General features: G+C 50.1%; 1 protein-coding gene across 1 annotated transcript; it reads left to right on the forward strand.

The window, feature by feature from the left end:
* The first annotated feature begins 13,831 nt into the window (after positions 1-13,831).
* On the forward strand, positions 13,832-22,596 carry LOC144292109 (pepsin A). The gene is made up of 9 exons (XM_077861851.1): positions 13,832-13,988; positions 14,423-14,579; positions 16,544-16,661; positions 17,148-17,266; positions 17,972-18,171; positions 19,678-19,794; positions 20,874-21,018; positions 21,112-21,210; positions 22,280-22,596. The coding sequence occupies exons 1-9, from the start codon at positions 13,933-13,935 to the stop codon at positions 22,427-22,429; spliced, it is 1,161 nt and encodes a 386-aa protein (XP_077717977.1). The 5' UTR covers positions 13,832-13,932; the 3' UTR covers positions 22,430-22,596.
* Positions 22,597-26,350: the final 3,754 nt, after the last annotated feature.

Genomic DNA, 26,350 nt, shown 5'->3' on the forward strand with positions numbered 1-26,350 from the left:
CCAACATGAGCATAAAATCTGATCTTCAAAGCAAAAAGCCCTCCAGCACCCCCCCAGCCCTCCACTTTTATTCTTTGCCAGTTGCACACCGAAGGGATGTATCCAGCCTCTGGTGAGAGAGAATGTAGAGGAAAAGGAAAGCGCTCCTGAACACTTCTTACGGGAGTGCAAATTGGTACCATCTTTTTAGAGATGATTTGTCCGTAAAGGAAAGGGGCGGTAGGAGCTAAGCATTATTCTATGAAAGAGAAAGTCTTCTAACAGGGGATGATGCGCTGGCACCCAGCAAATCCATCCCCATAGAAAAGCCCTCCGGGAACGGACTGTGACGTGCTGTCGCCTAGTGGCCAAGATGCGTGTTGCACACCCGCTCTGCGTCCTCTTTCAGGTCGCGGGTGGACCTGCCCCTTGGTCCCAGCTGCTCTGCAAGAATGGCCATTTAGTGACATGAAACCACTGTCACGTCAGCTCTCCCACCTTTAGACCTGATTTGGGTCTGTCTTGTCTCTCGATAGGTCCCCAAGTGCCTAAGTTAGGGCCCGGGACATGGTGGAGGCTCCATAAATATCCTGGGGATGAATGTCATGTGAAACCAATGTTAAGAGGACGCCTGGGTGGCTCAGTGGTTGAGCATCTGCCTTAGGTTCAGGTCACGATCCCGGGGTCCTGGGATCTAGTCCTGCATCGGACTCCCCGCAGGGAGCCTGCTTCTCCCTCTGCCCGTGTCTCTGCCTCTCTCTGTATCTCTCGTGAATAAATATATAAAATCTTAAAAAGAAAAAGCAAAAAGAGGGCAGCCTGGGTCGCTCAGCGGTTTAGCGCCGCCTTCAGCCCAAGGTGTGATCCTGGAGATCCGGGACCGAGTCCCACTCGGGCTCCCTGCATGGAGCCTGCTTCTCCCTCTGCCCGTGTCTCTGCCTTTCTCTCTCTCTCTCTCTCTCTGTCTCTCCTCTCTGTGTTTCTCATGAATAAATAAATAAAATCTTTAAAAAAAAACAAAAAGAAACCAATGTTGAGAAAACCACATCATCAGTTCACACTGAGCATAACTGCAAAATCAAGAAATGTGGATGCTAACAACTACTATCAGTTTACTCAGGCTGCCATAACAAACACCATAGACTAGGAGTGTGGTGTGGGGGGTAGTGCAAGGCCTTACACAATTGAAACTCATTTTCTCACAGTTCTGGAGGCTGGAAATCTGAGATCAAGGTGTTAGGAGGGTTGTTTCTTCTGAGGCCTCTCTGCTTGACTTGGAGGTGGCCGCCTTCTTCTGGTGTCTTCTCGTGGTCCTTCCTCTTTGTGTGTCTTATCTCAATCTCCTTTTTAAAAATTTTTATGTATTTATTTATTTGAGAGAGAGGGCTTGAGCAGGACGAGGGGCAGAGGGAGAGGAAGAGAGAGAGGATCCCAAGTGACCCCCCGTTGAGCACAAAGACCAATGCAGGGCTCAGTCTCATGGCCCTGAGATCATGATCTGAGCCAAAACCAAGAGTTGAACGCTAAGCTGACTGAGCCACCTAGGCGCCCCAATCTCCTCTTCCGGTAAGGACACTGGTCAGATTGGGTGAGTGCCACCCATATGACTTCATTTCATCTCAACCATTTCTTGGAGGACCTCATCTCCAGCTACAGTCACATTCGGTGATTCTGAGGGTTAGGACTTCAACATATGGAAATACTGGGGAGGGGGGATGTCAACTCAGCCCATTACACAGATAAACACAAAAAGTGCTGGGATGTGTCAAAAGAATACAGGAGTCAGCTGAAAGGGGCTTCCAGGGGCCAAACCCAGGCCAGTCTAGGCATGAGAAGTAAGAATAATAATACTGGATTTTAACTCATTGAATAAAACAAGAATCTATGAATCCATATTGATCAATAAATACAAACAAATAAATAAATACAGAGGGTGAAAGGATAGCTGTTCCTCACCACAGACTGCCAATTGAAAAATGTAAATGAAAATTACCACTGTGGCCATCACTTTAATGATTGATTCAGGCATAAATCCTCAAGGGATGCTTCAACTCGGGTGAAGGTTTTTGGGGGGGGAGGCGGGGAACAGCTTATCTGCACCATTTCAAAGCACCTCCCCACAGAACACCTAGGAATTCCAGCTTGAGAACCACAGTGGAGGATCTGAGCAGTAGATGCCACCTTAAAGTGACCAAAGTCAGCACCCAGAGTAGGACTGATCAACACCCAGTGCCTCCCGTGACATTCCTGTGAAAAAACACATAACCTGAATCTAAAAATAGAAATACCTCAAACTCAAATCCAGGAACATTCCGCAAAACCAGCCCAAACTTTACAACTGCCCATGTCAAGAACAACAAAAGGCAAGCTAAGGAGCTGTTCCAGACTAAAGGGGGGTGAAGAGACCAGGCACAAAATAAGGCATGAGCCTGAATTGAATCTTGCGTCAGGAAAAAAAAAAAAAAATCACCTAAAGGAACAATCTTAGGACAGCTGGTGAACTTGAATAGGTGCTATGTGTCAGATAATAGGATTGTGTCAAAGTTGAATTTCCTAAATATAATCATTGTACTGGGGTTGCGTAAGAGAGTGTCTTTGTTCTTCGGAGATACACACTAAAGGTTTAGAGTAAAGGGTCATGATGTCTGCAACTGACTCAAATTATTCAACCAAAGTAATACTCCGTGTGTGTGTGTGTGTGTGTGTGTGTGTGTGTGTGTGACAGAGACAAATGGCAAAATAACAATAGGTTGAATGTGCATGAAGTATATGCAGGAGCTTATTGCACTAGACTGGCAATTTTTCTGGAAATTTGAAATACTTTCAAAATAAAAAGTTTCAAACTTTAGAGATGGTTTCATGTTTAGTGCCGGGGGTAAGGCAGCCCCAGGACAACAGGGGAAGGGAGGGTGCCTTACCTGAGCCAGCCCCGGGGTGGAGGGAACATGTGGGACTCTGCTGCCCACCCTCACAGGCACACCTCCGGCTGAGAAGGGTGACGGGTGCAGGGAGCACCAGCAGTGTGATTTTCAAGCCTCCAGCGAGGCTCTGGAGACTTCTCTACCACCAGTGATCAGAAGTTCATTCCAGAGGGTCCGTCAGGAGGCTTAATTCACCTGACATCTACTCTGTGCCAGTTTCAAATATCTATAAAAAGTTGATTCCCCCTAGGAGAGGGAAACACACTCTTAAGCTATCTCATAAAGACAGCTCAAATGCCTCCTCCCCCATGATGACCTCCCAGATGTTCCCTAGAAGTGAGCTCCTTTTTCTAAATGACCCATAGCGCCTTGGCTCTTTTTGGTGTCCTGCTCTAGCTGACCTTTGTGATGATTTTCTGCCCGTTATTATAGTGATTTAGGTCTGGGTCTTATTCCTCCCACTCAGAGGTGAACCCAATGGAGGCAAAATTAATGGCTAATTTGTCTCTAGTGGGCCTATTGACCAGCACATGGAATGAATGAATGAATGAATGAATGAGGAGATGGACCAGGCAAAGGACTCATGGGGAATCTGGGTGCTCAGGAACCAGGCCAAAGTGGGTGACGCAAAGCAGTAAGAGGGTCTAGAAAGATGGCAAAGGCTTCCGCAAGCATCCGCGGCCTCACAGCCCACCCCTAGGCCAAGGCAGGAGGCCACCCACGCTGTTGCCGCAGATCCTCTGGTCGGAGGCTCCTGCTGCGTCAAGAATGTTTTTTTCATCTGGAGCCTGAGGCCCAGGTCAAGGGTTTTAAATACCCTCCGGCCACTTCCCCAGCTCCCTCCACTGTAACCAAACATGATAAAGTCACAGGTCAGAAGCCAGGACCCAGGTCACTGCCAGAAAGAACAGGGCCTCCGTCAGATCAGATTGGATCAGAACAGACACAGAGGGTCAGGTCCAGAGGCGTGCTCACCAGGAGTAGGTCATGTGGCATTCGGAGGATGAAAGAGCTGGTGCCCATGGGGCGGGACTCATTATCAGTGACCCAGCCCTCTGTCCCCAGCAGGAGTTCACCCCAGGCCGCCAGCTCCAGTGAGTTTCCACTGCACCCCCCACCCTGGGCAGATCCAGCTCCAGGGAGGCACCCTGAGGGGGAGCGGGGGGCGGGGGCTGTGAGGGGCAGAGGGGCTTTCTGAGAATCCCTTTGTCTCTGCTGCGGGACTCCAGGCAAACTCCTTGGTTACACTCCAGCTCCCGAGAATTTTCCATACCCCGGTTAAGAACTCCATCCTCCGCCAGCCCACTCCCAGGTTCCAAACATCACTTTGTCTGCTTCCAGTTAACCCTCGTGTTGCCCAGTTCCAGATGCCTGCCTCCCGCCTCCCCCACGCTCCTCTCTTGCATTCTCCCCAAAGCTGGGTTGGAGGCTCCACATCATGCTTCAGCCTTCTCAGGTTCTGCATGAGCACATCCCTACCCCCAAGGAAGCACTACCTCCTTTCTGCTTCCTGATTGTGCCTGAGAGCCTGACCACAGCGCCCAGTGCCCTCGCTGCTCAGGGGACACAGAGTTGGGGCTATAGGGTCCCCATGGTCCTAGCCCCTAAAGGCCACTGGGCTCCTGCTGCCCTGGGCCAGCTCACTCACTCATCCTTTCATGTGTTCATTCACGTCATCTATATGGAAACATCAATTCTGCACCATCTGCACGGGGGCATCCCAGCTTCAGCTTGCATACCTCTCATGGGGCAGAGCTCATTACCTGTATATTGCCTTATCCACCAGCAGACCTTTTCCCCCCGGGTTGGGCCCAGGGACAAGCCTTGGGAGCTCTGAAATTGGGCGTGTGTATTCCTGGGAAAGTGGCAGTAAATGCTTACAAGTGTGGGCTCACATTCCAGACAGCCTGGATTTGAACCCCAGCTCTGCCCCCTGCCAGCTGCGTAACCTGTGTAACCTTGAACCACTGAACCTCTCTGCATCCTACCAGTGACTCATAAAGAGGAGGGGTACCTGACTCACAGGGTCGTGGAAATGAGACTGAATTCCCAGCACACACTTGCCTTTATACCCGCTAGTCAGTATCCTGCTCCCAGGCGTCTGTGCATTACTGTCATGCCACTGACCTGCCTCCTTGTCCCAGGGGCTGGTCTGGGTGGGAGGGGCTTGGTTTCACCTGCCCCAGGGAGATGGACTGTGCCTGGACCAGTGTCCTGTCTCCTGTGTGCCATTTGCCAGTCCTCAGAGGTCTGGAAACCAAACCAAACCAATTAGAAATTCACTTTCCTTAGTGAATAAGGAGGATCCAGAGCCAGAGTGAGGGGACGACCTGCTTTTTCATTTTTTTTAATTGTGAAGCATAACCAACATGTAAATAGGCTTAAAGCATAAATACACGATTTAGCATATTGTTATGAAACATTCAAGTAAGCCCATGCAGGCCAAGAAATAGAACACACCAGCTCCCAGAAGCCTTGCACATGTTTCCATTCAAGAGAATTTTCACCTCTACTATCCCAAAAATCTCAGGTCCAGCAGGGCAGGCACAGTTGGCATTAGACCCTCTTAGCAGAAGAGTCAAGGTTGCCTTCCACTGCTCTGAACCCTAGGCAAGCTGCTGAACCTCTCTGAGCCTCAGTTTACCAGCTGAGGTAAATGAAATGGTGCCGTATAGCTCAGGATCTATCTCATGGGAAGATCTCATGCAGGTGTATAGGTACCTGGCATGACACAGGTAAGTACTCGACACTTGCAGGCGATTACTTTTGCTAACTTGGGTTGGGACAGCCATGGGGGAGAGATTTTCTAGGGGAGATTTCCTCTGCTCCTGCAAACTCCAAATCTGCAAATGAGGTAAGACACCTAAGAGGTAAGAGTGAGAAGAGCCTCTGCTTCAGGGGTTTTTCAAACTGTAAGTTCAATTTCCAGGGGTTCCATAGGAATGTCTTGTGGAGTTGGCGAGTCTTCATCCCCTCTGCTGCCAAGGCAATTCAGCTTGTTCCCCTTTTCCTATAATGGCATCATATGCATGTAAGATTTTATTTTTTTGTTTTTTAAGATTTTATTTATTTATTTATTTGAGAGAGAGATAGAGAAAGACAGCATGAGCAGAAGAGAGGCAGAGGGAGAGAGAGAAGCAGACTCTCCACTGAGCAGGGAGCCTAACATGGCACTCCATCCCAGGACCCCAGGATCATGACCTGAACCAAAGGCAGATGCTTCACCGACTGAGCCGCCCAGGCACCCCACATTTTATAAAGATATTTTGTCCTTAAACAATTAAATTACTGATGTAAAACTCCTACAAGTTATAATAAAAGACAAGCAACCTAATGGTCTTTTAAATGAGCAAAAGACTTGAGCAGGCACCAATGGCCCAGTAAGCACGTGCTTAGCATTACTATTCAGGAAATGCAGATTAAAACCACAAGAAGGTACCTTCTTACACCCACTAGAGTAGCTAAAATTAAATGATGGACATGCCAAGTGTTGACCAGAACGTGGAGCAACTGGAACTCCCACTATCTGCTGGTGGGAGCACAAAATGGTACAACCACTTAGAAAACTGCTTAGCAGTTTGTACTAGAGCTGAACCTGCCCTATGACCCAGCAAGTCCACTCCTGGTCTACAGCCAGTAGAACTGCTACATATATTCACCAAAAGGCATGTATTGGAATGTTAATAGCACCATGTTCCTAAGAACCCCCACTCTGGAAGCTACCGAAGGCCCATAGACCAGAGAAGAGGTCCAGAAAATGTATATTTACACAACAAAACAATATACGGCAGTGAAAATCACTGATTTGCAGCTGCCCACTATCCTGGGGTAAATCTCATGAACATAATTTGGAGCCAAGAAGCTAGACCCAGAGAGTAGATGTTAGGTGGTGCGGTTTCCCTGAAGTACAGAAACAGGCCAAATTAATCTTTACTGTTTGAAATTAGAGTGGTGATTATGCTTGGTTTCGGGGGGTGGATCTAGAAGGGGGGCCTCAGGGAGCTCTGTGGGCCCTTGCAATGTTCTATTCCTTGATCTGGGTAGTGGTTACATGGACTTTTTCGGTTTGTGAAATTGCATGAAGCCATTCCCTATGGTACACACCTTATAGTTCAAGAAATGCTTTTAAAATGATGATGTAGGGAGGGGCCCCTGGGTGGTTCAGTCAGTTAAGTGTCTGCCTTCAACTCAGATCATGATCCTGGGGTCCTGGGATGGAACCCTGCATCGGGCCCCCAGGTCCGTGGAGAAACCTGCTTCTCCTCCCTCTGCTCCTCCCTCTGCTTGTGTGCTCTCTCTCTCTCTCTTTCTCTCTCTCTCTCCAATAAATAAAATCTAAAATAAAATAAAATGATGGTGTAAACTGACATGAAATCACCTGGGAAACACATGAACATTTCATTTTTCTTTTTTTTTTAAGATTTTATTTATTTATTCATGAGAGACACAGAGAGAGGAGAGAAGCAGAGACACAGGCAGAGGGAGAAGCAGGCTCCATGCAGGAGCCTGACGTGGGACTCCATCCGGGGTCTCCGGAATCAGGCCCTGGGCTGGAGGTGGCGCTAAACCGCTGAGCCACCCGGGCTGCCCCTCATTTTTCTTTCAAAAGCAGCCTACAAGAGTATTTTATTGTCTGGCCCCATTTTCGGAAAAAATAAATTTATTCATTTACAACATTAATGGGGGGATCATTCTGGGTGCGGTCGAATCCCTTTAAAACTTTTATTTGCCTATAAGTAATCTTACAAGGGACATGCATTATTTGTAGACTCGGGCCCCAAAAATGTCATTATAAATTTAATTGTAAAACATGTGCCCATCCCTAGAGCAATTCCGCAGGGCTGAGGCTGGGGAGTGGAAGTGTGTGGTCAGCGTTGGAAGATTGTGTGCCTGGGGCAAGGCCTTGATTGAAAGCCCCTAGGGGACCAGCCAGCCCAAAGCCTATCACACCAGCTCGATAACACTTATCTTGCTTAAATGCTCCATTTCAGTCTTGCCAAGACTGAGTTCTTTAGATCTCATTCCATTGCTTGATTTGATATGTTCACGGAACGTTTCTGAACACCTGTGCCCTTGGCGGGGGGTGCCCTGCCTTAGTGATGCCGTTCTGAGTGCCCCTTGAAGCCAAGTTCAGGGCAGGGCTAATGGCAGTGTACACAGTGTTGTCTAATCTTTCTGCCAGGCCAGTCTGGCACAATGAGATTACCTGGCATCCCCCTTGGCAGCCGAGGAGCGGCTCTGGCTGCTGATCAGACCTGCTCATGGAAGACACGTGGTCCTAGAATCGGGGATCTACTGTCCCTCCCAGGAATTCCTATGGGGACTGGGTGGAGGGGCCTCCCTGAGTGCCCCGGGAGGAGACTGTGGCCATGATGGAACATCCACCTCACGTTCTAACCAATGGGCGGGAACTAGGTGGGGGGTAGGGTGGGCGCAGAGCCTGGCCCAGGGCAACGGTCTCCCCAGACCACAGACTTCTGTGACACAGGTTCTAGTCCCTAAATAGTGTCACTGTTTAGTTATAGGAACCCATGCTGACCACTTAAACCTTCTGAACTGTGTCAGTAGGGATAATTCAGGGATGATAATAATTCTTAAAAGCCCCTGTATCTCAAAGCACTGAGAAAAGCTTGGAGAGCCTCAGAAGCCCAAGCCTTACTGCATGGACGGAGTTTCATATGTCAGCTCCCTTCTTGCCCGATGGCTCACGTTGCCTGGGCAGAAAACTGCCAGGAGGGCTCTGGAATGGCCCCAAATGGAGAAAAGCAGAGGTGGTTATGTCACTCTTAATGGAGTTTTCAAGGGGGTTTATATTATATTTGTTTCTTTTTTTTTTTAAGATTTTTATTTATTCATGAGAGATATGATATGAGAGACACATCTCTCATGAATGGGGAGCCCGATGCGGGACTTGATCCCAGGACCCCGGGATCACAACCTGAGCCAAAGGCAGATGCTCAACCACTGAGCCACCCAGGTGCCCTCTATTGTATTAGTTTCTACTGTTGGTGACAAATTAACACAAATTTACAGGTTGAAACACTCACATTTATTAGCTCACGGTTGCTGCGGGTCAGGCATCCAGGTTCATTCAACTGGTCCTCTGTTTCAGTGTCTCATGAAGCTGCAGTCAGGGTGTCAGCCAGGGACATGGTCTCATCTGGCATTCGGCTGGATAAGGGTCCACTTCCCAGCTCACACGGTTGTTGGCAGGATCCAGCTCCTTGTGAGTTGTCAGACCAGGGGCCTCAGTTCCTTGCTGGCTGTTGACTAGAGGCCACCCCCTATTCTTTGCTGTTTGGGCCTCTCCATGGGGGCAGCTTGTTCCATCAGAGTGAGCGAGGAAAAACATCTATACAAAGAGTCTCACTGGGTGTTACACTATATGTTGGCAAACTGAATTTAAATAAAAGAAAAAAGAGAGAAAAAAAGACTCTACTGGCAAGACAGAAGTGATGATGATCCCATATAATATAATCACAAAAGTGGCATCCCATGTGCTTTCCCACTCCTATTGGCTAGAACAAGTCACAGGTTCTCCTGCATGCATTCAAGGGAGGGGAGCAGGAGGGGCAAGGATAATTGGGGCTCATCATAGACTGAGACATAACTGGGGATTGGTGCCACCGAGCAGTTCAGCCTCTCTCAAGGTGTTAAAATCTCTAATATGGGAAGACTCGACTATCTTCACCCATCTAAGAGCTTCTCTTTAGTGCGATCCAAAGACCTATCCAGGTGGGAAGGAAAGAGCTCCCCACCGCTATCTGCCCTCTCTTGACTTGACTACAAACCCTTGAAGGCTCGGTGTGTTTTCATTTTGCTCATGGATGTACCCCCAGCCTCCTGAACATGCCTGCCCAGCATGTAACAGGTTCATAGTAAAAATGTACTAAACGAATGCGTGAATGGCTCTCTTGGGTTCCTGCCTGAGGAGCCTTCCTTCTGCTTCCTGAACATATTTCTCTTCTATCCAAAATTCCCATGTGGGTCTCACAGACAAGCTATGCCCCCCAGATAGATGCCAGGGAAGCCTGGACACTACCTACCCCTCCTAGATGGACCATGGCCACCCCACTCTCACCCCCAGGATGGCGTGAAAGAGCCAGCCAGCCAGTCACTCTGAGGAGTTTCGGTCCTCACTCGGCTCCCCAGGGCTTCACCACAGTGGACCAGCTTCATCACTGCCACCATTCGATGTGGAAGAGAAAAGCAGGCTGTGACCGGTATTACTCGTGGTTCTGAAGGACCGAAATGGAAGCAGGGGTGGAGAATGCATTGTTCTTTTCTTTTGTGTTTCCTTTAATGGTATTACAACACCTTATTTCAAAGGAATCAAATGGGTCCTCACCAGGGCACCCCCACAAGCAGAACCTAGTACCCAATTTCCCTTCACCACCAGCCGCCCCCCCCAGCTTGTGTGGCTGTTACTGGCTGAACGCATCACCTGCTATAAAAGTCAGGTGCATCACGTCTGTTGTCATAGAGTAAAGCATTCCTTTTCTTTCTTTTCTTTTCTTTTTTTTTTTTAAGCATTCCTTTTCAAGTGTACAATCTAGAGAGTATTTCCATCTCCCCAAAGCCAACCTCTTCCTCTGGACTCTCACCTGTTTTCTGTTCCCATTATTTTACCCTTTCCAGAATGTCATATAGGTAGAATCTTACACAGGTAGCCTCTTTGAGTCTGACCTCCTTTATTCAGCACGATGCTTATGAGATTCAACCAGCAGCTCCTTTGTTTCTCTGTTGCTGAGGGCTCTTCTGTCAAGTGGCTGCACCACCATTTGCATATCCAGGGAACAGCTGAAGGACTTCCAAGTTGTTTCCAGTTTTTGACAATTATGAAAAAAAGCTGTTACAAACATCTGTGTACAGGTCCTTGTGGGGACATACGGTTTTCATTTCTTTTCAGTGAATAGAAACCCAGTATTTTAGTGAATACCCAGGAGGAAGATTGCTGGGTCAAATGGTAAGTACATGTTTACTTTACAAGAAGCTGCTAAGTCATTTTCCAAAGGGGCTATGCCTCTTGCATGTCCACCTGCAATGGTGGCCCAGCATCCCCACCAGCACCCGCAGTTGACTGACAGTTGCTTTCATTTTAGCCATTGTAAGTGTGTGGCTGCTTAGGGGCACCAGGGTGGTGCAGTCGTTTAGGCGTCTGATGCTTGGTATTGGCTCAGGTCATGATCTCACGGTGGTGGGATTGAGCCCCAAGTCGGGCTTTGCACTCATCATGGAGTCTGCTTGAGATTCTCTCTCTCTCCCTCTGCCCCCCCACCCTGCTCATGTGTGCATGTGCTCTCTTTCTAAAATAAATAATCTTTAAAAAAAAAAAAAAGTGTGTGGCTTGTTAGCACTCCATGTTTTATCCTCACAACGGTCCTATGAAAGTGGGAGGACTATTATCCCCATTAGTCCCAGGTCTCACAGACATTCGGAGGCAGTACTAAGGTCCTTACCTAGACCCTGGATCCAGAACTCTTCATAAGATTCACCCATAGCCTGCGGTAAGCTCTAGTCCAGGGACTGAGGGAGAAGGCACAAGGAGCAACAGAGAAGGGCCAGGATTCAAGCTCCCTCAGGCAAGTGTCACAAATTCTCTGGGCCTCAGTCTCCTCATCCATCAAATGTGGATAATAATATTACTTAGCAGAGTGAGCTAAGAGTAAGAGATCAATAAATCCAAGCTCCTTGGTGTCTTCTGCCAATGGAGAGAAACACATGGAACATGCTGCCCCAGGTCAGTTAGCAGAATGGCTAAGTAGGGAATCATGACCCCACTTGGAGCCACATTCCCAACCTGCTCTTTTTTTTTTTTTAAGATTTATTATTTATTTATTTATTTATTTATTTATTTATTTATTTATTTATGAGAGACACAGAGAGAGAGGCAGAGACACAGGCAGAGGGAGAAGCAGGCTCCATGCAGGGAGCCCGACGTGGGACTTGATCCCAGGACCCAGCATCACAACGTGAGCTGAAGGCATCTAGATGCTCAACCACTGAGCCACCCAGGTGCCCCCTACAACCTGCTCTTAACTAAGCCCAGCTTTGCCTGGGATTCATCAAAACATGGTGATGAACACTCCATGCACCATATAATCTACTGAGGGAAATGAAAGATGAATAAAACATGCATGATCTTCATTCATTCATTGCATCTCAATCCTGATGGTCCCTGCTATCGCCCACCCGCAGTTCCCTTCATGTCTAAATTGAGAAGTGGGTGCAAAAGGCTTGGTCCTCCTTTCTTTTTTAAAAATTTATTATGAGGGCAGCCCCAGTGGCGCAGCGGTTTAGCGCCACCTGCAGCCCAGGGCGTGATCCTGGAGACCCGGGATCCAGTCCCACGTCAGGCTCCCTACATGGAGCCTGCTTCTCCCTCTGCCTGTGCCTCTGCCTCTCTCTCTGAATAAATTTTTTTAAAGAATTATGAATGGTTTCAGATACACATATTACATCAAGTATAAAGAGTAATGAGCACCCATGTACCCACCACCCAGTGCAAGACCCTCTTGAAGTCCTGATGAGTAGCCCCCAACCCATACTCCCTCCTGGCCAGTGGCAGCTTTGAGCCAGGGGTTTCATCTAATGCTTCCAGAACTTAGGCAAGCATCTGTCGGACCATAGGCTTGACCACATAAGTGCTGAGATCAGTTCACAAGTCAGGGTGAGAAAGTCTGGAGGGGGAAGAAAGAGAGAAGACAGGAAGCAGATATCAAAATACCTGAATGTGGAGATTATGGCGCAAGGATCCACATTTGGGGCCCAGAGATGTCTTAAGAGGGAAGTCTGAAATGCAAGTGTGCTTTGGACTAACCACCCCTGGTCCCAACCTTGATCCACACTGCCCACGGCTCCACACTCACCCAGAGGCACTGGGGGATATTTGGGGCTTTCATGAAATCTATGTCTCCTGATTTGGAAAAAACAGGGGTGGCCCAGGGAATCTGATTTCAAAACAAGACCCACAGATAGGGCTTGCTGCTGACCTCCCTCCCCTACAATTTCTGAATCAAAATTTTCTATTTTGTCAACTGAATAAATCCCACAAGGTAGAGAATCCTGTGAGTTGGTAAGTATCCTCTTCTAATAAGAGGATCCTCTTTTTTTTTTTTTTTTCTTAAAGAGGACCCTCTTTGAAGTCATTCACGTGCTAGTATGAATTTGCCCGGATGGCTTTGCTCCACTGTAGCTGATTCGATCACATTTTAAGCATGGAGCACCTGGGAGACACAGACTCTAGTGGGATCTTCAAGATGGAGGCTTCCAGCCACCTGGGAGGGTGAGAGAGGAGCCCTAGGGAGAGAAGGGGTAAGAATGTGGAAGGTGCAGATTCCAGCCTGGTGCAGGTTTGCTTCCTCCAGCAAAGGAAGGCAGTATTCTCCCACTTGTTCCTCTCCACCACTTTCCCAAGAGTCAGCCCAATTGCCGTGAGAAACAAGAACATAATAGGGCCGTAGGCTAATTTGACACCCTATATTTCCACATGAGGACATTTCTATGTGGAAATGTGTCCTGAGGTCTGAATCACTGACCTAGGCCCGTGCTTTGGGGTAGCAGCTCCAGAAACATGGTTCATCACTGAGTGGGGAACTGTCCTCCGAGAATCCCACCGTCCATCCCACAGGGGCAGAGCAGGGTACAATGAGCCCCCCTTGCCATCTGCTCAATGTTAAGTGCACTTTAGACCAATTCTGTCAAAACATTCAGCTTGTCAAGTTTTAATGAATTCCATTATTTAAGTAATAAGCCACCGCTCCATAGCTTGCTCTCTGCAGGTCCATCCCAACCGTGGGGTATGGTTACAGTGGAAATCTACTCAATTGGAAACTTCTCAGATCAGAGCTGAGGGGCGGGGACAATCTTATCGGGAAATTTTCTGTTTGGGGTTACAATTCTGGGTGACATTTGAAGGCTGATAAGGCTGATCCCTAAGAACATGGACTGTATATAAGGAGCAACTCCTGCCTGCTTCTGTACACTTTCCACCCATCTACCCTTCTCTGGAGATTGGGACCTGAGAAGAACCATGAAGTGGCTGCTGCTGATCAGCTTGGTGGCACTCTCTGAGTGCGCTATCATCAAGTGAGTCTGGGGGACTCGCAGCACCCGGAAGAGCTTCCCTAGGCTCTTCCTTCTGCTGCCTGTCACCTTCCTTTCTTTTCCCTTGCGTTTGTCTTCCTTCTTCCCTCATCCAAATCCTTTCTGTTTCACCACCTCCAGCCTCCCTTCTCGTCTCTCTGCCCTTTGGGGGAGGCAGCGCTGCTGACACAAGTCTAAAGTCCTTCCCAGGCTGGCTTCTCGCTCCAGCACCGGGCTGGTGACTCTGGGCAACCACTTCCCCTCTTTGCATTAGTGTGCCCAAAAGGGAAGCATCTCTCCTCTTGGCTTCCCTCCTCCTTCCTCTCTTGGGCCAGCTTCCTTTTCCTTCCGAGGCTTCCAGAGCACCCCGTGAGCAGATTCCTTGCCTAATTACTCTTCCTCTTCCAAACGACCTGTTTGCAACTGCTTTGCCACAGGGTTCCCCTGGTCAGAAAGAAGTCCTTGAGGCAGAACCTGATCGAGCATGGCCTCCTAAATGACTTCCTGAAGAACCAGAGCCCCAACCCAGCCAGCAAGTACTTCCCCCAAGAGCCTACTGTGTTGGCCACTCAGTCCCTAAAGAACTACATGGATGTGAGTCCCCAGGGATGGCAGTGGGGCAGCTCCAAGGACGCAGCCTTGGAGGAGAGAGGGGCTCCCAGGGGTCTTGGAGGATGGGCTAGGGCTCCCAGGCAGTAACCTAGGTGGCTGCTCCCAGGACCTCAGAGGCATGGGGGTTGCAGGAAGACTTGCAATCAGAGCCGTAGCTTTCATCTGTTCTTTGGTTCATTCATCCAGTGTCTATGCGTCCAGAGCACCTCCTTATGTGTCGGGCACTGTGCTGGGCTCAGTGCAGAGCAAAACCAGGCACAGCCCCTGCCCTCATGCTGCTCACACTCGTTCTATAAGGAGAGACAGACAGTAATCAGGGAGCCTCACAAACCATGCCAAGTAAAGCAGGCCGAGGGCTGTACAGTAAAGGTCTCACTCAAACTATGGGCAAGTGGTTAGAGCAAACAGCAAAGGTAGAGCAGGGCTTTCTAGGGGACAGGAGAGAGTCCCAGAGGGCTGGCAGCTTGTGCCAGACCCCGTGACAGCGGGGAACAGAGGGCATTTGAGGAAAGGAGGCTGGAGTTCATGGAGAGCAGAGAAGGAGAGAGAGGCACAAGCAAGACCTGAGGGGCGGGTGAGAGGAGCCAAAGACGAGTCTCATGATGGCTTGCTGCCGAATTGTCTTAACCAGGAGGGTTGACACGCCCAGACTGGAGCTTCAGAAAGATCACTCTGACTCTTTCATTTGAGAGTCAATGGCCACACCTGTCCTTCAGTAGATATTGCGTGTCCCTAGTGTGAATGGCATTAGGCCCAGGGTGTGAAACCAGGTTGCCTGTTGTTGAGAGTTTAGCCTACACAATCTGCCAGACCCGGTGCAGAGCCAGGCTCAAATGCTTCCTGCCCGCATGACCTTGGGCAAGTCATTTGAATTTTGAGTGAGCCTCAGCATCTTTGTAAAACAGAGCCACTCATATCTACCATCAGGGGGTCGCTGCAAGTAAATAAGGCAATAATGTTTTCTGGAGTGCTCAGCCCAGGGCCTGACCCTTGGTCAGAGCTTGGTAAAGTCAGCCCACCTGGTCACTTAACAAATATTTATAAACCACCTACTATGTGCCAGAGGCTCTGTGCAAGGAGCTAAGGAGATGATAGTGAATAAGTAAAGTTCATAGAGCTTATATTCTAGAGGGCAAGACAGAGAAGAGACAAAGAAGTATGTAAGATAATTTCTGGTAATGACAAGGGTCACAAAGAAAAATTAATTAGAGTAAAAGGAAGAAGAAAAATGAGGGAGGGGCAAATTTAGATAAAGTAATCAGGGAGGGCCTCTTGGCAGAGGTGACATTTGACTGGGGCTCTGAATGAGTGACAAGTAGGAGCCAGCCAAGGAAAGATCTAGAATAAACTTCGCCTAGCACAAGGAATACCAAGTGCCGAGGCCCTGGGAGGGGAATGAGCTTGTTACCATCAAAGAATAGAAAGCCCAGTGGGGCTGGAACAGAGCTGGCAGGGGAGATAATGCCAGCCCTGAGACCAACAATCCTGACTGCGTCCTTTCTTGAACCTGCTACACATACGTAGATTTAGGAGCAGACAGCTCGAGGGGTTCCCATCAGTAGGTGACTCGTTTATCTCCCCACCAGCGATTCAATGAAAAGGCATTTCAGCCTCTACCCTGATGGGTACGTGGGGTTCTAGCCCTTTCTGAGAACGGGCATTCTCTAGGCTGACGGGACTAAGATACACAAGACAAGAGCTGAAGAGAGGACAGCAGGTTATTACTGGGTGTTTGTGGTGCTTCAACGAGAACAGAGGGTAACGGGGGAGCAATCGGGGAGACTCCCGGGAGGAGGGGAGGCCAGGCTGGGTCTTAGAGGATGGAAGCGTTGGACAGGGAGAGAAAGGCTGGAACAGGGAAGGGCAAGGCGAGAGGGTGGGCCGAGCAGCAGCGCCGGCAGCGGCCCCGGGGAGGCCCGACCGGACTGTGCCCCCCGCCCTGACAGATGGAGTACTTCGGCACCATCGGCATCGGCACTCCTCCTCAGGAGTTCACCGTCATCTTTGACACCGGCTCTTCCAACCTGTGGGTGCCCTCGGTCTACTGCTCCAGTCCTGCCTGCTGTGAGTGTTTGGCCCTGGCCTGCCCGGGCTCCCCGCCACCACCCCACCCGGGAGCCCAGAGCACCCGGGGGCTTCCGATAGGTCCGTCCTCAAGCCTGCGGGAGTCACTCAGGGATTCACCCGACAGGCGTTTGCTGAGCACCTACTACATACCAGGCACTGGGCTTAGGTGCCAGGGATAAGGGGTAACCTACACACGGTCCCCGCCGTCGGGAGTCAGTCCCCGGCAGAGAGAAGTGCGACAGTGCTCAGCACCATGGGCGGCTGGGAGCCTGCTCTGCTCACTCACCCGCACTGCCTGGGGGTCCTCGGGGCGACTGGCCCAACGAGCAGAAGTGGTACCTGGGAACACTTAGGCTCTAAAGTCTGGGGGAAGGTTACATTTCTCCTCCAAAGCCCCCACCCTCCCACCCGAAGAAGACCTGCTCAGCCCATGAGTCTCACTCAGCTTTTCAAGTTTGCCTTTGTTACTTCTCGTCCTGGCAGCCAACCACAACCGCTTCAACCCTCAGGAGTCCTCCACCTACCAGGGCACCAACCGGCCAGTCTCCATCGCCTACGGCACCGGCAGCATGACAGGCATCCTGGGATACGACACCGTCCAGGTGAGCACCTGCCAGCCTGCCCCCCCGATCCCACCCAGCCCTGAAGCCGTCTGCCCAGGACCCTGGTGGCCACAGCGCACCCCCTGCCGAGCTAGCTTACTCAAGCAACACGGGTCTCAGTGACCACCAAGTAACCTGAGAGGGATCGCAGGAGGGGAAGTGGAAAGGACATCACAGACATTTTGAGGTGGGGCAGTAGTGGGTAAGGGGGTGGGGCAGCGGAAGCCAGAAGCCAACCTCGTACCCCCAAGTCACATGTTAGGTAGGGGAAAGGAGCAGAAGACAAAAAGTCTCAGTTCTCTTTCAGCACCTCCTCCCCCCACTCCCCCCCCCTCCCCGAGTCAGGAGAACTCCAAAGGGCCAGCCCCTGCCCCCACAGGGTGCAGCACGGGTCAGGGGCTCTCTGACTAGTCTGGAGTCGGCTCTGCTTCCAGTCATTAGAAACATACACGCAGACACGGTGACCATCTGCAGCAAACCCTCACTTTGCGCCGCAGACCATGGCCATCTGGAGATCCATCGCAATGGTTACTTCCCGCAGAATAACAAGCATTCCCAGGGCCAGTCCTTCCCCCTTCCAGACTGCCACCCTGGAAGCTGGGTCCTACTTGAAATGAAACAGGGATGCTCTGAGCCCGGGGCTGGCACCCCGCTGTGCTCAATCAACCGTGCTGATGGTGAAAATCTTGGTTTCCCCCAATTCAGGTTGGAGGCATCGCAGACACCAATCAGATCTTTGGCCTGAGCGAGACCGAGCCCGGCTCTTTCCTGTACTATGCTCCCTTCGACGGCATCCTGGGTCTGGCCTACCCTCAGATTTCAGCTTCTGGAGCTACACCCGTCTTTGACAACATGTGGAACGAAGGTCTGGTTTCCCAAGACCTTTTCTCGGTCTACTTAAGTAGGTAAGTTGGGCAGGGAAGTCATGACCATAGCACGGGCTGTCCGGGGCTGAGCAGGCGGATAGGATTTCAGCAAGCAAGGGATTTGAAAGGTCAATGTCTAAGTCTCAAGAGGTAAATCTTAGAGACGGTGGCAAATCCCTCCCTGACGAACGGTCTCCATTCATCTTGTTTGACCAGTGTGAGTCTTGTCACCTTGACTTACACAATTGAATGTCATTAGCCGTTTGCTCCCCAGCACCAGTCCTCTCGTTGCTGGCCCCCAGAAGTGGATTTAGTGAATCCACTTAAAATGGAGGCCAAAATTCCATAGCAAAAAAAAAAAAAAAAATGAAAATAGGACTTATATCCTGAACAAGGGAACTTTTAAATGATGAAAGCAAATTTCTTCTGTTCGTGAACAAAACCTAGTTCTGAAAAAAATAAAAATAAAAAAAAAATAAAAATAAGAAAAACCTAGTTCTGCCAGTGACTTTGAGTTAATTCTAAGGATGAATAAAGAATAAGCCAAGGGTCGGTTTGGTTGAGTAAAGGTTTATGCAAGAATATAAGAGGGTGTCATCAATTTTCTTGAGACACTCAATTTTCCTCTGACAAATCGTTCTCTCTTGAAGCAATTTGTCCTGCTCAACCTTGCTCTTGAGCTGCTAACTGTTCCGCTGTAATCTCGACCTCATCGGGTTACATTGTAAGGTCAGACGCTTGCAGGGAGGTAGGGTGGGGTTAGGTGAGTGGGGATTGTTTTATCCGTGGCCAGTTCTTCCATGGTTTATTTCTTAGCATCACTCACCTTTGCTTCCCTATCTCACCCCAAACTGCAGAGATCTAGAAAGTGAATGTCCCCGTAGCAAGAACTCCTGCAATTCACAGTAGGAGAAGCCATTCATTTGTTCTTCCTCTTGCCCACTTAATATTCCAATCTGCTCCTACACATAACCTGCCTTTACGGATACTTAGGCATTTCTTTCATCTCTCCAACCGATCAGGATTTTCTCTAGCAGCACTCTGGACGTTACAGACCCCAGAATTCTGTGCACTCGCGGAGGCTGTCCTTACATCGCAGGATATCTAGCAGCTTCCCTGGCCTCTGTCTACTAGCTACCGGGAGCACCCCTGTACCCGGCCGAACCATGATGATCAAAAACATCCTAGACGTTAGCAAATTGGAAACTGCTCCTGGCTGAGAGCAGACAAGCGGACACTGCCATGCATTCACTTCTCTTGAGGTCCCCACAGCAATGAGAGTGAATATGCTATAGAAACCACACATGTTGGAACCAGAAGGACCTGGGCACTCCCTGGCTGTGTGACCTGGGGCAAGTTGCCTCGTGTCTTTGAACCTCGCTGTAAAGTGGAAATAAAAATAATGACTCTGTCTGTCATACCCTCGGCACAGCTCCTGGCACTAGCAAGAACCCAATCGAGGGTGGCTCTCAGGATGCACCTAAGAGATGTTCAGGTTGATGAATGAATGAATGAATTTCTATCTTTTATCCCCACTTTCCATAGCGATGACCAGAGTGGCAGCGTGGTGATGTTTGGTGGCATCGATTCTTCTTACTACAGTGGAAACCTGAACTGGGTGCCCGTTTCTGTCGAGGGTTATTGGCAGATCACCGTGGACAGGTCAGAGCACCATGGATGACTAACATCCTGACATGGGCAGGTCTCTTTTCCATATAGACTCGTAGGTAACTGAGCTTTCTAGAATCACCCCCCAGAACAGCCAACACAGAGAACTGTACCCCAAGGGAAGAACATACAAGTTGACCACGCCAGAGAGACCGCAAGGAAAGTAACTCACTGGAGGAGCAGAGCTGCCTGGGACCCCCAGATGCTCTGCAACCGTGAGACAGCCACTTCCCTTCTGGTCAAAGAAGCCAGACAACCTACCAGCATACATATCCACACATCCCAGCACTTAAGGGACCTTGAACTGATACATGCCCCTCCCACCCTAGGGTGAAGGGGCTGAATTGTTTCAGGGCATCCTTTCCACTTTCCCCTTTGGGGCCTGCCCCTCCCCCACGCAGACTCCTTCCCCAACCACTCATCACCCAGCTGGCCTCCTGGGGGGACCAACTGCCCAGGTTTGCCCAGGAATGAGCAGTTTCCTGGGATGCCAGGAAACTGGATGCCAGTTTCTTAGGGCTTGTAGTACTAAAACCAGGATGGTCCTGGACAACCTGGCACACGCTGGTCACCATGTGTCTGCCCCAGCCATGCTAAAACTTCATCACCTCTTTCACCTCCTGCTGTGCTCCGCATCTCCATCACTCTCTGCCCATGACGTCCTCTTGCAGCTCTGCACCATCTCAGCAGCCTCTGGGGCTCTGCTTCCCTGAGAAGCCATCCCTAGCCGCTCAGCACCACCACCCTCCCCCTGGATTATGCTTCTGTTGCCCTGCCATGTGTCCTGCTGCTCCTGTTCCTACTCAATCATAACCTATCTTTCCAGCCAGACTGTGTGTTCTCTGCAGCCCAGAACCATGCAGCTGTCTGGTTTTGCATCTCCCATGCCTAGCTCAGAGCAGGCACTCAGTCAATATTTGTTGACTAACAGAATGCATGCATGAATAAGAGCTGCTGGAATTTCATGTATTGGCCAATGGACGGAAGGAGGGACCCTCTGGGGACACCTGGTTCCTCCCTGGGGAGATATACCCTGGGGACTCAGGGGATCCTTACTTGCATCTCATCCTTAGTGTTACCATGAACGGACAGGCCATCGCTTGCAGTGATGGCTGCCAGGCCATTGTTGACACAGGCACCTCTCTGCTGGCTGGACCAACCAATGCCATTGCCAACATCCAGAGCTACATTGGAGCCAGCCAGAACTCATACGGCCAGGTGAGTCCAGCCGTGACTTTCCCGTTCTAGACCCAAGTGGTAGGTCTGCCACGTAGAAGAAACAGAAGTCCTCCTAACCATCACTCTTTCTAGATGGTGATCAGCTGCTCAGCCATCAACAGCCTGCCTGACATCGTCTTCACCATCAACGGCATCCAGTACCCTCTGCCTCCCAGTGCCTACATCCTACAGGTAAGGAGGCTCCGGTCCAGGCACCCACATGTGCCTGCAGAGACTGTGGCCACATACCACCGCACCCTTCTACTCCCAGACTCCGCACAAGAGAAAGTGTACTTCCACAGGCTGAAGCTGACTTCTGTTCTGGACAGCCTCCAGAGAGAAAGAATGCATTTAAAATGAAAGTATGAATGAAAATGTGGACGCAGGGCCCCCCAAGGGGAAAAGGGAGGCAAAGGCAGGTGGCAGGAAAAGAGAATTTCTGGTTGGACACCTGAGTCCAAGCCCTGGGTCTCGATAACTAGCTCATTGATTCCAAGCAAGCTGCAACCTCTCCCGGCCCTCAGTTTCCTGGTCTAGAAATGAGAGAGGTCAGTGTTCTCCACCCTCAGAATGCGGTTAGGGTAACAGAGAAGGACCCACCGCATCAAAGCTACAAAGTGTTGAGCAAATGGAAACCATACATTCCATAGGGTCAGGGTTTATGATGCTCCCACTGTCTCTACAAGTAACAAATCTTTACTTGGTAGAGTATGAGCCACAGGACAATGCTTCACTGACCCAGTGGGTCAATGTCGTTCAGCAAGAAGTATGTAGTACCAGGCTGTCCCCCAGGGATGCTGATTAATTAGCAGGGGTAGTGGTGGAGGGGGTGGTTCCAAAACTCCCCAGGCGGTTCTAACGTGCAGCCAGGGTGGGGGCCCGTAGGCCGTAGTAACTGAAAAGGACGAACAGTGATGTGTTTTGCCACTGGATGGGGTCAGAATGGGAAAAGGCTGTGTCATCAGGGCTTCCAAAGTTCTTCACAGTAGCTGACTTCTCCCTAAACCTCTTAGCTCTCACGCTAATGTCGAGGTTTGGACATCACCAGAAACGCTGAAAAATGTCTAGTAGTGCCTGGAAACCAATAGGAGAGAAAACAGCTGATACAGGCAGACCCCCCGCCGCCCGCCCCCGGACACAAGCCGGGGAGTTCTTCCGTGCACGTGCCTTGTGGTGGCCGCCGGCCCTGCTGCTCTGTACTCGGCACCTTGTCACTGCTGAGCCTGTGCCCCATCTCCAGCTTTATCCTCCTTTTCTCCAGAGCCAACAGGGCTGTGTCAGCGGCTTCCAGGGCATGAACCTCCCCACCGCCTCCGGAGAGCTGTGGATCCTGGGTGATGTCTTCATCCGCCAGTACTTTGCCGTGTTTGACAGGGCAAACAACCAGGTTGGCCTGGCTCCCGTGGCCTGAGCCTGCATCTCTCCTGCCACGTCCCAGGAGGAGCTAGCCTTAGCTGCCCACTCTAGGTGTACATAATTCTCCCGATTGTTCTTCCTATGGGATTGTGGAGGAGGAGTCTCGACCCAATTCCCTGTCATTACCAATAACGTAGAATAAAAACCTCACCTCCTGAAAAATGTTCTGTGGAGTTGCTTCTTCTTCCCGTACCACCAGGAGCAGAATGCCAGGGCAGGGGGACACGATGACCATGTCCGCTTGGACAACACCAAACAGTGACAGTGGTACCCGGCCCGTTAGAGAGCCAGGGAGACGAACAGCCCTCAGCGGTCTGGCCGGGAACACCATATATAAAGACGGGCACCAGAAATGCCAGGCCTGTTGCCTCCTGGAAGAACAGGGCCTCTGGGTCCTTGGCAAGGGAGTCAGCTTCTTATTTCTCCCAAAGGCAGTAAGGGATAGGGAGAGGAGGAACGAGGGCAAGGGGAGGCAGCATTGCACTGATGGAGTATTCCCTAAGCAGACCAGGCAGGGGCCAGAGGGGCCTCCAAAGCTGACACTCCCAGATCTACCAGGCTGCCATCTGTGATTAGCTGGTTGATCCAGATTAACACTTGAAGGTCCCTCAGTGTTCTGGGTGTAGGACTCCGAACGGATCCGTTTCCCTGTCGGTAATTTGAAGAGAATGGTGTTCCAGTTCCTGGGGCAGAGATCATGAAAAGGAAGTGGGCATGCCCGTTAGCAAATATGCCCTAGCCCAGCAAGCAGGAAATACTTAGAGCAGCGTTTCTCCCGGTGGGTCTGGTAGCAAAACATCCAATGAAATACGAAGTTACAGGAAAAGCATGGAACATGTGGCATTCCGGGCCCTTCTTAGAGGTGCACGAGGTCTGTTTCCCAAGGGCTCTGAGCAGTGCTCCCACGAAGTCATCTGTTTCACCTTGACCCAGCTCAGCCTGATGCCAGAGAGCTGGATTCCAGGCTGAGGGCTGGGCCGGGCCTCCCTGCGGGAAGGCAGTGACTTTGGGGTGCCCAGAACAGGATGGCTTTGGAAACTGTCTTGTCACATCCTCTTCCAATTTGTCATCTGTCACTCATACAAATACTAGATGTTGGACTCTAGGATGCCCTGGGTCTCCCCAATGTCACCGGTACTCTTCCTAGCCCATTTTCCAGAACCGAACATAAACCTAAACCTGAAACATAAACCTGATCACATCGCTCCCTTCCTTAAAACCTTCAATCAAGGGACGCCTGGATGGCTCAGTGGCTGAGCGGCTGCCTTTGGCTGGGGGCGTGGTCCCAGGATAAAGTTCCACATCAGGCTCCCTGTGAGGAGCCTGCTTCTCCCTCTGCCTGTGTCTCTGCCTCTCTTTCTGTGTCTCATGAAAAATAAATAAATAAATAAAAATAATATCTTTAAAAACAAGAACAACAACAAAAACCTTCAATCAATACCTTGCAATTGCACTTGGAATAAGACAATCCATCTTTCAGGCCCTGGGCGCTCTGTTCCCCGAGCACCTCCCCTGCCTCACCTTGACCCCCCTCACCCTGACCCCTCCTCCAAGCCTCTGTCACCTCCACAAACACCCAGACTTCTTCCCCATCTCTGGACCTCTGTACGCACTGTTCCCTTTGCCTGGGTTCCTGCTGACTTTTCTTGACCTTCAAGTAAAAGGCATCCTGCAGGTCTCAGCTCACACAGCACTGACCTGCAAAGTGTTCCCTCACCACCCTCCCATGGAGCCTGGCCCCCCTATCTGTCAGGGCACTCGACGCACCCTGCAATCATGTATCTATGGGACCGCCTGTTTTAGATCCATCAAGGCAGGCACTGCTAAAGCCCCGCATCAAGGGCAGGTCCTGGCACATCGCAGGTGCTCAATGAATATTTGCACACCCAGTGATGAATTCAAGACGACTTTTTGAAAGGGAATAAGGAAGTGGCTCTAGTTTCACTGAGGACATGCTTGACACAGCAGATGGGTCTGCTTCCATCTCCACCCACATTCTGTCCCAGTCCTACCTGGTCCTGAGACAAAGAGGTGGACTTCTCAGGTTTCTGAGGAGGAATTTCACACTGTCTTTGCTGCTCTGCTGTGTTTGTGTTTCTGGCATTTCTCTAGCGCTTCCCATGAGCCAGGCAGCATGCTAGGCTCTGGGGAGGCAGGCCCTGTTTTCCCAGACCTCTGCTCCTGCACCAGCCCCCGCCCCCCACCAGCTGCAGCTCAGCCCTTCCCTCCCTGCCCCTTTTCCCTTTCCTCGCTCTGGGATTCCTGGATCCAGACAGAATCTGAAAAGACTCCCCTTTAAACAGACCATTTGGGCTGGGAAACCCAGAGCTGACAGGTCTGATCTGACTCTTTCCACTCTGCCCCTCGAGATAGATGGGATAGATTCACATTCCCACTCTACAGTCTGGGGCTCCTCCTCTATTCATCTTTCTCCATCCCCCGCAGGCCTCAGGGGTCTAAGCACAGCTTGGTCCATCCTTCCCCTTCACACTTGTCCAGGAGTGTATTTTCATCTCGGCAATCTCTGCTCCACCCTCCTCAGGCACGGAGGGTCTCACGCAGTGCTGGTGAGAGCAGAAACTGGTACAGCTCCTAAGGAGCGCCATTTGGCAATATTTATCAATGTTAGAAATGCATATGCCTTCCGGCCCAATGACTTCACCTCTGGGAATTTATCTTAAAGCCATACACTTGCACACGTGCTGAATGATATAAGTACGAGGTTATTTTTGTAGCATCTTCTCTGTAAGAGCAAGATTTGAAACGACCCAAATGTCCACCCATGGGGGGATGGTTAAGCAGACTAGGATTAAAAATAAGTGGGCTCACCAGGTACTGGGAAAGCTCTTGAGAAGAGGTTGTTAGATGAAATGAATACACACACAAACAGGTGACAACCAGGCTCATACAATGCTATCTTTGCATTGCAAAGAAAGAAAAGAAGATTTGGGGCAGCCCCGGTGGTGCAGTGGTTTAGTACTGCTTGCAGCCCAGGGCGTGATCCTGGAGACCCTGGATGGAGTCCCACGTCGGGCTCTCTGAATGATGCCTGCTTCTCCCTCTGTCTGTGTCTCTGCCTCTCTCTCTCTCTCTCTCTCTCTGTCTCTATGAATAAATAAATAAAATCTTAAAAAAAAATAAGATTTGCTCGCACTTAGATATGGGAACTGAAAAAGGACACCCAGAATCAGAAACTGTAAAAGGAACAAGAGGGGGAGCAGGGTAGACATGGGATGGGGAGAGGTCTCACTGAACACAATTTTACATGATGTAAGCGTATTACACATTAGAAATAAGTTAAGGGAGGACATCTAGGTGGCTTGGTCTATTAAGCCTCTGACTCTTAGTTTTGGCTCAGGTCATGATCTCAGGGTCATGAGATTGAGCCCTGCGTCAGGCTCTACACTGAGTGTTGAGCCTGCTTAAGGTTCTGTCTCTCTCTCCCCCACTTTCCCCCACCCCTCTCTAAATATATATATACATGTACACACACACACACACACACACACATATATATAAAGGGAAGGTACTCTTAAACCTCTGAGTTATCCTAATTTGAAACCTACTATAGTTTGTCCTTGAACCTGTTGATCTAAAAATCTCCAAAATCAGGTCTCTTGAATGGGGTCTGGTCATTTGGCCATTTGAGAACTCCCTACGCCCAGTGAAACTGGATCACAGACCAGGCTTCCAGGATCCTGTCTTCCACATCCTCTACTGCTTCTCAGAAGATTCCCTAAGTGTGGAATCCCAAGTAAGGGACATTGAAGGGTGTGTTCACCCAAAACCAAACACCTGAGTGTTGAAGTCTGAGAATTCAGACCAGCTGGGAGAATTCAGACCAGCTCCTCCCATTCGTTAAAAGCAGCCCTCACCCATCCTAGGGTCTTGAAGGCAGTCCTCCAGCCTGCTGGAG

This window comes from Canis aureus, chromosome 21 (genome assembly GCF_053574225.1).
Source record: "Canis aureus isolate CA01 chromosome 21, VMU_Caureus_v.1.0, whole genome shotgun sequence".
In the NCBI taxonomy this organism is placed as follows: domain Eukaryota; kingdom Metazoa; phylum Chordata; class Mammalia; order Carnivora; family Canidae; genus Canis; species Canis aureus.

What these genes read in the sequence shown, in the direction of transcription:
- LOC144292109 (XM_077861851.1), top strand. Translation starts at nt 13,933, where the DNA reads ATGAAGTGGCTGCTGCTGATCAGCTTGGTGGCACTCTCTGAGTGCGCT. An exon ending in TGGGATACGACACCGTCCAG is followed by an intron (nt 17,267 to 17,971) that starts GTGAGCACCTGC and finishes CCCCCAATTCAG; the next exon opens with GTTGGAGGCATCGCAGACAC. An exon ending in CCAGTGCCTACATCCTACAG is followed by an intron (nt 21,211 to 22,279) that starts GTAAGGAGGCTC and finishes CCTTTTCTCCAG; the next exon opens with AGCCAACAGGGCTGTGTCAG.